The following is a 14,221-nucleotide window of genomic DNA, read 5'->3' as shown; positions in this document are numbered from 1 at the left end:
TAAGAGGTCAAAATTCCAAGCAAAATAATCGACCTTAGCAGGGGTAATCTAATAAAAACATTATTCCTGCTGTTACTTTTGCATATACGCAAAATTAAACATTACTAGTTTAAGTGGCTTAATTTTTAACGTTTAGTTCGTAAGATATCTATGTTATATATATATATATATATATATATAAAGAGAGAGAGAGAGAGAGAGAGAGAGAGAGAGAGAGAGAGAGAGAGAGAGAGAGAGAGAGATTGCCCTTGTTGTTGTACGTGCGAAAAGTCACCAATAAACTCCTCTATAAATATTTGGTCTACAGAATTGAAATTTAATATATAGGGAATTTTGACCTGTAGTACACTTTTGATTTATGTTTTAGGCGATGAAAATTGCTACTAAGAGATGAAAATTGAAAACAAATAATCGACTTTGGCAGCGTTAATCTAATAAAACATTGTTCTTGCTGTTACTTTTGCACATGCGCAAAATTAAACATTACTAGCTTAAAGGGGCTTAATTTTTAACCTTTAGTGGGTAAGATATCTACGTTGCTTTAAACTGTCTCACACTTTAACCCGGGCAACACCGAATAACCCTGCTTAGGTTCTATAAACGAGCTATTATTTAACAGCTTTAAAACCACCCTGACAAAGCATGCACCTTTGTGCATATTAAAAACAAAATTCTGAATTATATCAATATATTTTCTGTATTTTGATATTTTTTATGAATCTGATATTAATGTGAGAATTCTAACCATTTATCTTATTTCAGATCCGGTTTGATAAACACAAAAAACAAAATGGCTGCTCCCGAGTTAAACTCCGTAATAACTGGCGCATTTTTTATTTGGTCGTTACTTTCATTTTTTGTTTGTCCAGCAAGTCCAAATAAATGTACACACTTTAACAGTATATTCAGGGTTGCTTTTTCGTGCAAAATCAATGGCTTAACCTTAAACGATTCTTTCCACCTATTACCAAAAAAAGCAGATACTTTAAAATTCATTTGTCGAAAAGACAATCGATTTACATTGGAACGACGAATGTTTCAGAAATTCTATCGTCTACTAGAAATAAGATTTGTGGACTGTACTTTTGAAAAGATAGACGAACAAGTATTTGAAGGCCTGCAGTTTTTGAAGATACTTTCCATTTATAATTCAATTAATCTAACTTTTCCACAAAACTTTTTCCATCACATTCGACAACTAAAACATTTGACTATTTCACAAAGTGATTGGCAGATCTTCTCACTGCACGATTTCTGTCTCTTAAACAACATTACTACCATAGATTTATCGAGAAATTCTATCACGGAAATTGTGGAAGATTCAACATCTTGCCCGGAAACATTTTTTGGTCAACTAAAACAGCTTTTACTAAATGATAATAAAATTCGAATTTTGAGAAAAGGATTTGCCAAAAAATTAAAAAATATCGCGAAACTGACATTCCTCAACAAACAAATTGAAGAAATCCATTATGGTTCACTTGTAGATCTTCCTCGGCTTAAATACTTGGATCTTTCACAGAATTACATTCAAGTACTCCCGGATGATTTATGTAATAGCTGTCCGGAATTGTTGGAACTACGCATTTCCAAAAACCCAATTACTGAACTCCCGATGACTTTCAACAAACTTCAGAATCTGAGAAAATTCCAAGCTCAAAACACATTATTAAGTGACGTTTCCATTATTGTGAATATGTCCATAGAAGAACTGAACGTGCAAAACTGTACTTTAAACACCATTCCTATTCCTTTCTGTGGAAAAAGTTCAATTCTCCGAATCTGTGTTCTTAAAGAGAACAAACTCCAAGATATTCCAGCAAACACTTTCCAACAATGTCGTTATTTAAAAGATCTCGATTTATCAGGAAATTTCATCAAATCTTTGAATGCAAATTCATTTAACGGACTTGACAAATTGATGAAATTAGATTTATCAAGAAATAGTTTATCACATATTGACAATATGACTTTTCAACAATTACAGTATTTGCAATATTTAAATTTGAGTAACAATGTATTGAAAGAAAATCCTATGGTTCCGAAACACATAAAAAACCTTGACTTTGGTAAAAACCATTTACGGAACATACAGTTCGACCAAATTCCTTTGTATCACTTGCAAATTTTAAATTTAGAAATGAACCATATTAAGGAAATCAATAACAGTACATTTTTGCATTGCATTTTTCTTAAGGAATTGAACCTGCAGCAGAACGAATTAAGATATTTAAAAGAATCTTATTTTACTGACGTAATTAGTTTATCATTGCTGAATATTGCCTACAATAAAATCGAAGATGTTAGTTCTGCTCTTCTGTCTTTTCGGAATCTGACAATACTGCATGCGCAGCACAATCAGTTATCGAATTTACATAAGAATATTTTCCCCTCATTAATTCAAGAAATAAATTTGTCGAATAACCAAATCAAAACCATAGAAAAAGGAGCGTTTGAAGGTTTGGCATATCTGAAAAAGGTCGATTTGAGATGGAATGAATTTATCAGTTTAGATTCTTCAAGTTTGCGAATAAAACCGATTACAGTAATCAATTACTCAGTGTTTGGTAATCAATTTGAATGTGATCGTCGTCAGACATCGTCAAAATATAATTCAATCAATAAATATTCAATATTTCCGGATCAAGCAGCGACTAATTGCCGTCAAGCTTACATACATTACTTTGAAACGACTTCTTTAAATTCTACCGACAAACAACATAATTATAAGAGAAATTCTTTCTTCATTTTACCTTTATCTTGTTACTTAAACTGTCAACAGAAATGCACCGGAAGTTGTATTTGTATAATTAGATACGATCTCACAGAGTTTCTTGTTGATTGTCAGAATATGAAACGGACTAATGGAATTGGCATACCACACAATGCTATTTTTGTTGACCTCAGTGCTAAAGAACTTGGATACTTGACTAAGAAATCTTTTAGGGGTGAAATTATAGCTGAAATTCTGTATTTGAATCATTCGAAAATTACAGGAATTGACGCGAGAACATTCATCAGTTTCAACAAACTTAAAGTGTTGCATCTGGAACATAATGACATCACGATTTTAGATTCGAATGGTTTGTTGGGTTTAAAGAATCTGAACAAGTTGATTCTCAATCACAACAAAATCGAAAGAATATTGCCAGGAACGTTTAATGCGACACCGAATTTAGAAATACTAGATTTGAGTCATAATAATCTTCGAAAAATCCAAATTCAAACATTCAATATTGATCATTTGAAATCGATTCATCTTTTCGATAATCCTTGGTCATGCAAATGTGAAGATTTAAATGTGTTGAGTACATTTTTAATTCATCGAATTCGACAAATCAATTCTCAAAATATTCTCTGCGATCAAAGTGATTCTCCAGTAATAAAATATAATTTAAAATATTGTGGAAATAAAACGGTAAATCGAGTTGATATAAAAGTTATATTTATCTGTCTTGCAATACTTGTATTTCTGTTTGGAACAGCAACCATTTTCTATGTGTATCGTATAGAAATCCAAATCTTGCTTTTCGTTCGTTTTGGTTGGCGAATTCTAACAAAGAAAAACCAGTTGGATGAAGAGGACAAAGAATATGACGCGTTTGTTTCGTATCACAATTCACAGGATGCATTTGTGGTCAACGAAATGCTTCCTTGTTTGGAAGAAAACACAACTCCAGCTTATAAATTGTGCGTTCATTTCAGAGATTTTCTGGTTGGAGCTGCCATTGTAGATAACATCACTGAAAGTATTGAAAAGAGTAAAAGAACGATTCTTTTGTTAACGAATGAGTTCCTCACCAGTGAATGGTGTAGATACGAGTTTCAAGCGGCCCACCTGGAATCATTATCAAATAAAATGAACAACCTCATTGTGGTTTTGCTCGAAGATGTCGACCTAGATTTGCTTGATGGTGGATTAAAGCTTTATATGAAAACGAGAACCTACTTGAGATATGATGACCCCCGGTTTTGGGACAAACTTAGATTCGCTTTGCCAGAGAAATAGAAAAAGAATGTGAACTTTGAATGCAAACTTTTGAAGTAATTTGTATACGTTTAATAAGGAGTCATTTCTATATTCGTAAACACTGACATTCTGTTCCATTTGATGGGAGCAGCTCTGCAAGGTGGTTTGGCCATATGAGACCAATCAGACTCAGAGGCGTATTAATTTAAACCGGACATTTAAAGGATTTCTTCCAGGAGATTGAAGCTTAGTCGATCACCTTCCATTTTTCAACTGTTCATGTGGTTTTTATATCAGAAGAAGGTTGAATCACGACTCATATTATGTGCTTCAGATTTCTGCCCATCAACAACTGCCTTTATAAACTTATAAGAATAAAAAAAAGTGTTGTTTGTAAATATTCTATAATTTGTTTGTGTTCAATAAATTTTCTTCTCTCTATCCGTTCACACATGCAAATTTTCGACCTGGAATTTCTGCTTATTTTTAATCCGTTCCAATCACAGTGCAACTCGCAACAGAAAGAAAAGTTTCGATGGTCGCAAAGCCAGTGGCAGTTATTACACAGTGGGCAAATTTCTGAAACAACTCTTTGTGTGAAACCCTATCAAATGTCTTTTGTAGTTGAAGATTTATTCTTGAATTTCAATTTACTTTAAATGTAAAAAGTAAATCATTATTGTTCATGTATGTTCGTCTAACAATACAAAATAAATATCACGGAAAGAAACTAATAAAACCAAATACAATAATTAATGTACAAATGTAATCAACGCATTTTCTTCGTAATATAATACACAAAAATCCCCATAAACTGTAAAGACAATTCATTTTATAATTTCGTAACAAAAAGTCGTTTAATAAAGAAAAATGCCTTCCATCAATAACAAATAACAAATTTATTAAACTGAGTGACACGGTTGGGTGTAAGTTCCCGAAAATTAAAACTATGTAACGATGAAGAATTAAAAAAGGTCTAAAGTATGAATCGTTGCTGATCTTTTGGATTAGATCCCAAAGATATTGGGTCAAGATTTCAAGTAACGAGTTTAACGAGAATTTTTTCCACATCTGAAAAAATATATTGTAAAATTGTGGACGTGAGTATTTATTGTAAACACTTTTCTTCTTCTATCACATATGAACGATTGTGCATATGAACCTTTCTTTATTTGTAATAAATGTTTGATTCATTTGTATTCAAGGTAATTTGTTCTTTTCATTTACAGGGTGAAACGATTAATATGTCGCCATAAAGAAAACATCACGATTGCTTTATCTTAAAACTATTATTCAAATAATCAAATCAGGTTACTTGATTATGTTGTAGAGCTGATATCCATTGAACGTGGTCACGTTCAACCTAAATATCCCCCTTGATAGTATCCGGAACTTAGAGTATGCCTTTCCCACAAGTGGCGGCGGGAACTTGACTAATGGCGGCAATCAGGCTAGCTTTCATGTTGTGGGAAGCTATGTTGGTGATGTTCTCGATGTATTACCAAACAAAGTAATCCAGTTGGTTCAGGTTGGGAGAGGAAGGGACAGTCAGAAGGATACAAAATCGTAGCACTCCTTCTGAAGCTAAGCCTGGGTCTCTTTCGACTTATTGGCCGGCGCTGAGTCCTGTTGCCACCCCCACGGTCTGCCAGCGATTATCTGCCAGGAGATCACGACACTCTTCAGCACATCCAGCTACACTTTGGTGTTGACTTTCAAGCTGACTTCGAAAATGTGAGGTGGCAGGATGTGGTCCTCACTTGAAACCACACTAAAGACCATAACCGTGTCTGGAAACTTCGTTGAACTGCATCTCAAACGGTTAACAGTCCGGATTTGCTTTTTGTGGGTGTTGGCAATGATCCTATTGTCATAACTTGGATCGGTAGAGAGCATGAGTTGTACAACGGCGCATCTCCGATCTCGTTATGTGTCACTTTCAGACATGATAGAAGGCTCTTATAACTCTTAGGATTTGTACACAATTGGCCATCTAGTAGATTGCCAGCAACAACAAAAAGAAATCCAGGTTTCATCAAACGGAAATGGAATTATGTCATCTTTTCTAGGGTGACAATTTTATCGTTTCATCCTGTACGTATTTTATTGTTAATCATGAAACAGAGCGCTATAGATAAAAAATGTATTTGCACAGTAATCTTTAGTAGTTGAAATTGGTGTAATTAAATTATTTAAGAGGATGGTTCAATAAAAATTTGTTTACATTGGACGTGAAGACAACAATAGAGTTTCGAAAGTGAGCAGTTCTCGGAAAGGAACTTTGTTCATGGAATTCACATTTAGATTTATGATGTGGTGGGGCGCCGGTTTCGGCTGGTCATAAAATACGCTTAAATACGATATTTTGTACAGATTTCGCATATATTATAGAGTCGTGATTTCAAAAGTTGAAAAAAAGTATTTGGTTGTCATTACTTGTATTTCAATGTTGTGTATAGAAATGTTCAATCATTATTAAAATATATTTTATCATTGTTAATAATCCTTGATTCCATTTACATCACGTCAACTTAGCAGTGTGATAAAGTATTTGGATTGTTTGTTAAAACAAATCGATTTTTAAATCGAGTAGAGAAAAAAGTCAACAAATATTGCAGCCATGACACAACTTCCAAATCTGACCCCCAAGATCGCCATGGGCATGGAATATGTGCCTATATTAAAGATGGCTTTCCGTGTGGTAGGGACATCTCCAGAGAAGATCCTAACTTAGCCTATATGTGCTTTCGGGTTGCACTTGCTTACACTACTGCGTTTATATTTACTCTCTATCACCCCACAACAGCGGAGTTACTATCTTTAAAAGCATATCTGAGAAAATTGACCAAGTCCTATCTGCTTATCCTTCAGCTAACATTCACGTATGTGGAGACTTCAATGTTCATAATGTGAAATAGTTGACCCACTCAAACAAGACCGATGATGAGGGGAGATTCTGTCATGATTTCTCCATTGCTTATGACCTCACTCAGATTGTTCATGAACCCACCCGTGTGCCCGACAATGACGGCCAGTATGCAAGTCCCCTAGACCTTTTTCTCACAACTTGCCCTGAACTATGTTCAGTTTCTGTTCTGTCTCCACTGTGTTGTATCAATTAAGATAAAAATGAAATGTGATAAGTCGCCAGACGTATCTATCCATCGTACAGTATATCGATACTCTATGGCTGACTGGGATAGCTTCCGTACATTTATATCATATCTACCTCTGCGTTTCATGTATAAAATGAATGTGTCCTATATAGCATCATACCTTACAGAATGGCTAATTATAGGTATTAACCGTTTCATACCCTCGACAAAGTTCCAGCGAAAACCTAACAGCCAGCCGTGGTTCTCTTCAGAATGTGCTGCTGCCATTGCAAACAGAAATCACTTTTTCCAAAACTTCAAACGTAATAGATGTATTGAGACTAAAGCTTCTTTCAAAACTGCCGGAAACCATTAGATATCTCACTGCTGATGCAATTCTCTATCTATATAAGAGCCAAGTGCGTCCAAGGATGGAGATCTGTTGCCACATTATGGCAGGAGCTGCTAGAAAGACCTTATCTTACCCTGATAGAGTTCAAAATAGACTTTGTAGCTTCATGGAAGATGTCCTTTTCTCTTCCCTGCAACCTCTTTCTCACAGAAGAGATGTTGCGAGTTTGCCTTTGCTTTAACGTTATGGCAAGTACTCGACTGAGATTCGATCTATGGTCCCCCCTCGCCAAACTTTCACAAGAAACACTCGTCTAATAATTCTCCACACTCTTTATCAGTTCCTAAACCTAAACATAGAATCCATGAACAAAGCTTCTTTCTTAGAAATGCATTCCTGTGGAATTGTCTTCCGTTTTCCTGCTTCTCGGCTGACTACAATATGGTTGTCTTCAAGTCCACTGTAAACAAGTTCTTGATAAGCCGTTCCCCTTAAGTTAACAAATTTACTGAATTTCTATTACTGACAATTACTATATTGTCCAATTGACTACTGTACACTCTTTAATCCTTATTCTCGAGTGGCCCCTGTGTCTTGATAAGTGGTGATGCCAATGTAAAAAAAAAAATGACACAAGTAATCTAAAATATTCCTTTTAGAGTTATGTCCCCTGCATGTAGCCTCCTATCGTCTACTTTATAACGTCTTAGAAAAATGCAATTTCACCCAATTTTCCGTAAAAATAACTTTTTTACTTTAAACAACATTCTACTCGATGATTTTTCATAATTTTTTGGATATATTACTATTTTCGACACGATAATTAAGTACGTATTTTTGTTTTTATTTAAAACGACATATTTAAAAAATCGTGTGGTTACTAACCGTGCGCAACAGTGACGGAACAACCTTACAGGAACTGCTCGATGCTACTATAGCGTAATTCTTACCTTATTCATGTTCAAAGTAGGATCTCATCTTTGGTGTTTATGGATACCAATAAAGGAACGCCTACTGGTCCTGGATATGACCTTAAACTATATCCAGTGGTGAGGCCCCCGCTTGTGGGCTTTGGGGAGTGTGGAGCCACCCTTTAATTGCCATTGCTCCCAGGTCCACTCTGACCCGGAGTGGTAGTATCTGTTAGGGTCCCAACTATGGGTTAAATAGAAACCGACTTGAAAACAACAAATATATTCTATTAAAAATATTTCTTCAAAATCTTTGGATTCGGCATTAAATAACCTTAAAAGGGTTGACATGCCGTAAAACAAAAAAGAACCAACCAATATTATTATAAACACTAATACAACATAAATACAACCAATAGATTTCTCATAAAACTTTACCCGAGGAAATCCTTCCTTTCATCACCCATCATGGATGTAGTGCAGCAATATGTATTCATTAGATTTCAAGAGAAAATCAGGATTAACAGTAGAAGCGCATGAAGCTTTGATAATTGTCACATTGAACGGACCACTGGAGAAAGTGATGGGTGACCCTGAACTCAGCAAGATCGAAGTTTAACATAATATATATGAGTGCATGGAAAAATATCATCAGCAGCGAAAGATGGTTGACTTGCAAAGAGATTAGCAGCAGCAGCAGTAGTTGAACAAAGCACATATGCAAATTAGTAAGTGTGCACGAGAAGAAAAGGAAAAAAGGAGAAAAAGTCGACGCTGAAGAAGACGGACATTTAAAGTGAAGGCGAGAATGGGCCGGCTGTAGCCAACGTTCTGTCGGAAGGAAGAGAAATGCTCACCGGGTTAGATGGACACGTAGCAGCGAGAGAATTTTAATTGGTGTTGAGACGGGAGAGTGATGGTAATAAATACTTCTGTTAAAGAAGAAAGAAAAAATGGCGAGTCGGGTTAATTTATTTCTTTTGTTTATAGCTGCGACGTTACAGAAGGTTGAAAGTACAGCTAGTAGCCTTCACTGGTGGGGATCAACGACAACCAGCAACATTTCATTGTGGAAAGCCTAGACAGGCAATGGAACACATCCCCATTGATTGTAGTGATGGACCAACTTATACTGACAAAGATTTGATGAACTGCAATATTTGATGCCATATATCTGTTTCCACTGGGATCTGCATTTGCGTCAGATATCATATTCTTTGCATGACTTGAGAAATGAAAATTATAGAGATTAAAAGAATAGCAATGTTAATATGAGGTTGCCAGCTAAATATTACTTCACCTGTTTTGGCATAGTGCTTAAAATGTTTGCTTATGAATTGGGAAACAAGAGTCTATGGCCTGTGTATTTATAAAAAGGTATTTAACAAAGGAGAGGAAGGTTCGTAAACTGTTTGTAGGTATGTATGAATTGACAAGGAATGAATGTTCGTAAACTGTTTGTAGGTATGTATGAATTGACAAGGAATGAATGTTCGTAAACTGTTTGTAGGTATGTATGAATTGACAAGGAATGAATGTTCATAAACTGTTTGTAGGTATGTATGAATTGACAAGGAATGAATGTTCGTAAAATGTAACTTATCTTTTGGAGATGGAGAGGGTTAGGGTAGGGGTCGGTCATCCTGCTGTCGGTGATGCGTGTCCCGGCTTGTAACTAGCAGCCCGGCATCTTCGTCTTCTTTCTCCTCCTCTCTCTCTTCTTTGGTTTGTGTGAATTAGGCATCGTTTAGAATTGAAGGCGTTTGCCCCATAACATGAGATCGTAGTCGGCTTCAGTTCACTGGTGCCTTATTTCTTTTTCTTCTTCATCTCTTTAGGTCGGGTGGGAGAATGTCCGTGTGTTCACTGACGCAGCTGGGCGAAAATCTCCTGTTCCCTCCTCTCGGTTCCCTCAAATACCTCGTTTTTATAGTGGCAAACTGGCTCCCAGCGACTGTGATATTTGAGGTGTTTATTTTAGGCGTGGAGCACTGGAGCTCTGCCATTGGTTGATAATTATTTTGTGGTTATCTTATTTTTTTCTTCCTAAGCAGAAGCGATGCGTGGAGCCATGTGCAAAAGACGATTTTTCATTTTTTCTCTCATGGTGGATACCTTAACATCCGGTTGGCTGCTAATTCTCATCGTGTTCCCACAAGTCTAATCCATTGTTGATTTGTACAAAAGATAAAAAAGAAATGGTGTGCGATGTATTCTTGCTAAACATTCAGCATTATAAGATGAGGATCAAGGATAAGTGGAGCAATCCATGAGAAAGAGGGTTAAGATTGCTGTTTTAACATTTAAGTTGTATTTAAATAAGTCAACAACTAGAATATTTCTAACATTCATTTCGGAAGACAATCATTGAATTATTGTTTTTTAATGTTTAATTAAATGAAAACCAAAAGGATTGCATTTTAAACATTTAAGTTGTATCAAAGATATAAATGGCTGTTGTTTTAAAATTTCAATTGTGTATTTTTCTTATTGATTGATTGATAGATTAGAATGGTTGCTATTTTAATATCTAAGTTGAATTAAAAATCAAAATGTTTGCTATTTTTAGATATTAATCGTTGCGGGTTTAAAATTGTAATTAAATATTGTTCTTTTAAGCTATTGGATTAAATAAAAGAAATTTAAATTAAATTAAATTAAATGAAAGTTATGTTTTTTTAAATTAATTAAATTAAAATTCAAAATGGTTTCGTGCATTAGCAAGAACAGTGTATAATAAAGAAAATCTGTACGATGTCACCTGACGGAAACAAAATATCGTACTCTAATAATCATGTAAATTGATCAAGTAATTTCATTTTTAAATTAAAAATCAAATTTTATGGCCAAATTACGCGCGACAATCTCACGACACCATCTTGAAAACAGTTTTCAAAAACAAACCAGATAACTCCAAATAAGATTTTAGAAAGCCATTCTTAATATGGGGAGAAACGCATTGGAAAAATTTACTTAAAAGTTATGTTCTTTATAAAAATAAAACTATTTGATCAATTTATGCGAATTTTGACGTACGCGTACACTATTTTCTTTTCGTCACGGGTACAGAGTTTTCGTAATTTTTTGTTTTTCATATAGGGGTATTCTGAACAAGCGTTAATGTTTGTTTTAAAGTTGTTTTTAATATTGAAGTTGTTGCTGTTGTTTTAAATTTTAAATGTATTTAATTTATTTGCATTTAAAATGAACGATATTTTTTATTAAATTGAAATCTAAATGTTCGCTATTTTAACATTTAATTATATTTAAAATCATAATGGTTGTTTATTTAAAATTTAAATTGTTTTTTAAATGAAATTTATTGCTTTTTTTTCAATAAATTAATTTAATTGAAATCAACTTGCGCTTTTTTAAAAAATTTAAATTGTATTTAAAATGAAAGATATTAATTTTAATTAATCAATTAAATTAAAAATAGTAGAACATTTAATTATATTTAAAATCAAAATGATTGCCGTTTGAAAATTTTAATTGTATGCAAAATTCAAATTATACATTTTTCAAAATGAAATTTAAACTGAAATAAAAGTTGTGGGTTTTCACATTTAAATTCAAGAGGGTTTATGTTTTAAAATAAAAGTGGCTGTTCTTTCAAAATGGATGTTCAATTTGATCACTTTAGTCTTTCAGTCAACGTTGGTACAACGGACATTGATGTATGCATCGAATGTTCTTAACCAACTGTGAAATAAAATAGATATTTTATCCCATTCCCCTACTTTATCGTCAAATATGTTGATGCTATTCTCATTTTAATTTTTTCTTCTTTATTTACATCATTTATTTATTTACGTCATCCTCTGTTAGTATTACTATCTCTATTTTACCCCTTCCACCACTTCTCCTTACACCCATCCTTCCTTCTTTCCATCTAAAACATTCCATATGCAAGCAAACAAGCAAGATTATTAGAGTTTCATATTAAATGCATTTAAGCATAATAGTTTTTGCTAATTTCAAATTTAAAATGAAATACATTAATTAATTTATTTTTGTATTACATTTTCACCCCAAACAAGGCACATTGCAATTTTTGTGTAGAGGGATACTATCAGGGACATAAGCTACTGTAGGGAGTTGGGCAGCAAGATGTCGGTTCACATTACGCTTGAACTTCTGCATGTCAGTACAGTTTGGGAAGCAGGGACCCGGAATGGAATTCCAAAGTCTAGCAGTTCTGGGGAAGAAACTACTGGAGTAGAAAGCTCTCTTACATCTAGGGATTTCTACCGTGTAGGGATGGGATTTAGCTGCTTGTCGGGTTTGTCGAGGGTATTTACATCGTGAGGGCACAAGTGCTTGCAATTCGTCAGAGCATTCACCGTTAAAATACTTGCAGAACAGGCAGAGGGATGCAATATTTCAATTGTTATGTTTGATTATTTTTCAAATATTTTTAAACGTAAGAAAAATGAAAAGAATTATTTTCCTTCGATTATATGAGAGAGAAAAAGGAGAAAGATGTCTTCCCCAGAAAATTTTATGAATATTTTCAAGGATCAAAAGTCGACTTTAAAACTTTTTAGTCTTTTTTTTCATCAAATTTTTCTCGGAGTTCATATATTAGATCCATTATGTTTTTCTTCTTCTTTTTTTTTTACTCGCGTTCACCCTTAACAAGGCATAACCTCACTTGAAAATAAGGGGCTACTAATTGGGGTCATGCCTACGAAAGATTAATAAGATGTTAGTTTACGTTACATATGAACTTCTGCATATCAGTACAGCCAGAGAAGCAGGTAGTAGGAAGGGAATTCCAAAGTCTAGCTGTTCGAGGGAGGAAACTGTTAGAATAGAAAGCTTTCTGGCATTTAGAGACGTCAGCTATGAAGGGGGGGGAGATTTTATTGCTAAGTGGGGTTGTCGGGGATATGTATGTCGAGATGGCACAACCATGCTCTATGTAATTCTGCTGTTGTGTTTTGTGGAAACCAGAGACTATCTTTGTCTTAATAGCATTAATATGACCCAATCATTTCTCAGAGAGTGTTTCTTGGTGTGTTCGTGTTGTGGAGACGTTTCTAGAACGATTCTTCTTCCTGCAATACAACACCAGCTCTCCGTGTCCTAACCACGATGAAAACGGTAGGCACCCCCCTTACATCATGGGTTCAATAATGTTGGTATGGCGTAGGCTATGATTGACTGGTTGTGGAGTTTGCATCGTTACGGGCAGGTTTTCATCATCTTTAATTTCAATCAGGGATCTTTGCTAAAAATAATGTTGCTGCAGATAGAACACTTGTGTGAATAGCGAACAAATGCATTTTTTTTTATCAAAATATAATTATTTTATTTTAACACTGGAGGAGCATATTAAAACTGAGCCAATGCGCTGCCGATCGTTTCACAATCAAAAACTTCTATGTGTCCGTGTTGTCTGGAGTGCAAGCTTAAATTATTGTTTACCATACAATTCAATTCTGCTTTCTTTCTTCATCGAAAGAAAACGAACAGGAAGAGAGAAAGAAAGAGATAAAGAGATAAATGTTTTGTTTTTCAAATTCTAATGTTGCCCCTACCCCAAAGTGATTCGTACGAACAGAAGATGGCTTTCTAGTTATCGCCCCTTTTCAATATTCTGCACATATTTTATTACATTTTTGTATTTAATATATATATCATTAAATTGTTGTATTTAATATATATATATATATATATATATATATATATATATATATATATATATATATATATATATTATTAAATTGTTGTATTTAATATATATTTTATTAAATTGTTGTATTTAATATATATATTTTATTAAATTGTTGTATTTAATATATATATTTTATTAAATTCTAGTATTTAATATAGATATATATTTTATGAAATTGTTGTATTTAATATATATATATATATATATATATAT

At 34.0% G+C, this 14,221-nt stretch overlaps 1 protein-coding gene across 1 annotated transcript in view; it reads left to right on the top strand.

The window, feature by feature from the left end:
* The window catches only part of LOC145291120 (uncharacterized), an 81,512-nt gene that overhangs the window by 37,188 nt on the left and 30,103 nt on the right, over positions 1 to 14,221 (top strand). Inside the window, exon 3 of the mRNA XM_080136635.1 lies at positions 763 to 4,006. Coding sequence (XP_079992761.1) covers positions 763 to 4,006 — 3,244 coding nt within the window. The remainder of the gene's footprint in view (positions 1 to 762; positions 4,007 to 14,221) is intronic.

This window comes from Euprymna scolopes, chromosome 12 (assembly GCF_053919585.1).
Source record: "Euprymna scolopes isolate OS-2025 chromosome 12, ASM5391958v1, whole genome shotgun sequence".
Classification (NCBI taxonomy): domain Eukaryota; kingdom Metazoa; phylum Mollusca; class Cephalopoda; order Sepiida; family Sepiolidae; genus Euprymna; species Euprymna scolopes.
This window is presented reverse-complemented; position numbering and strand designations above follow the sequence as displayed.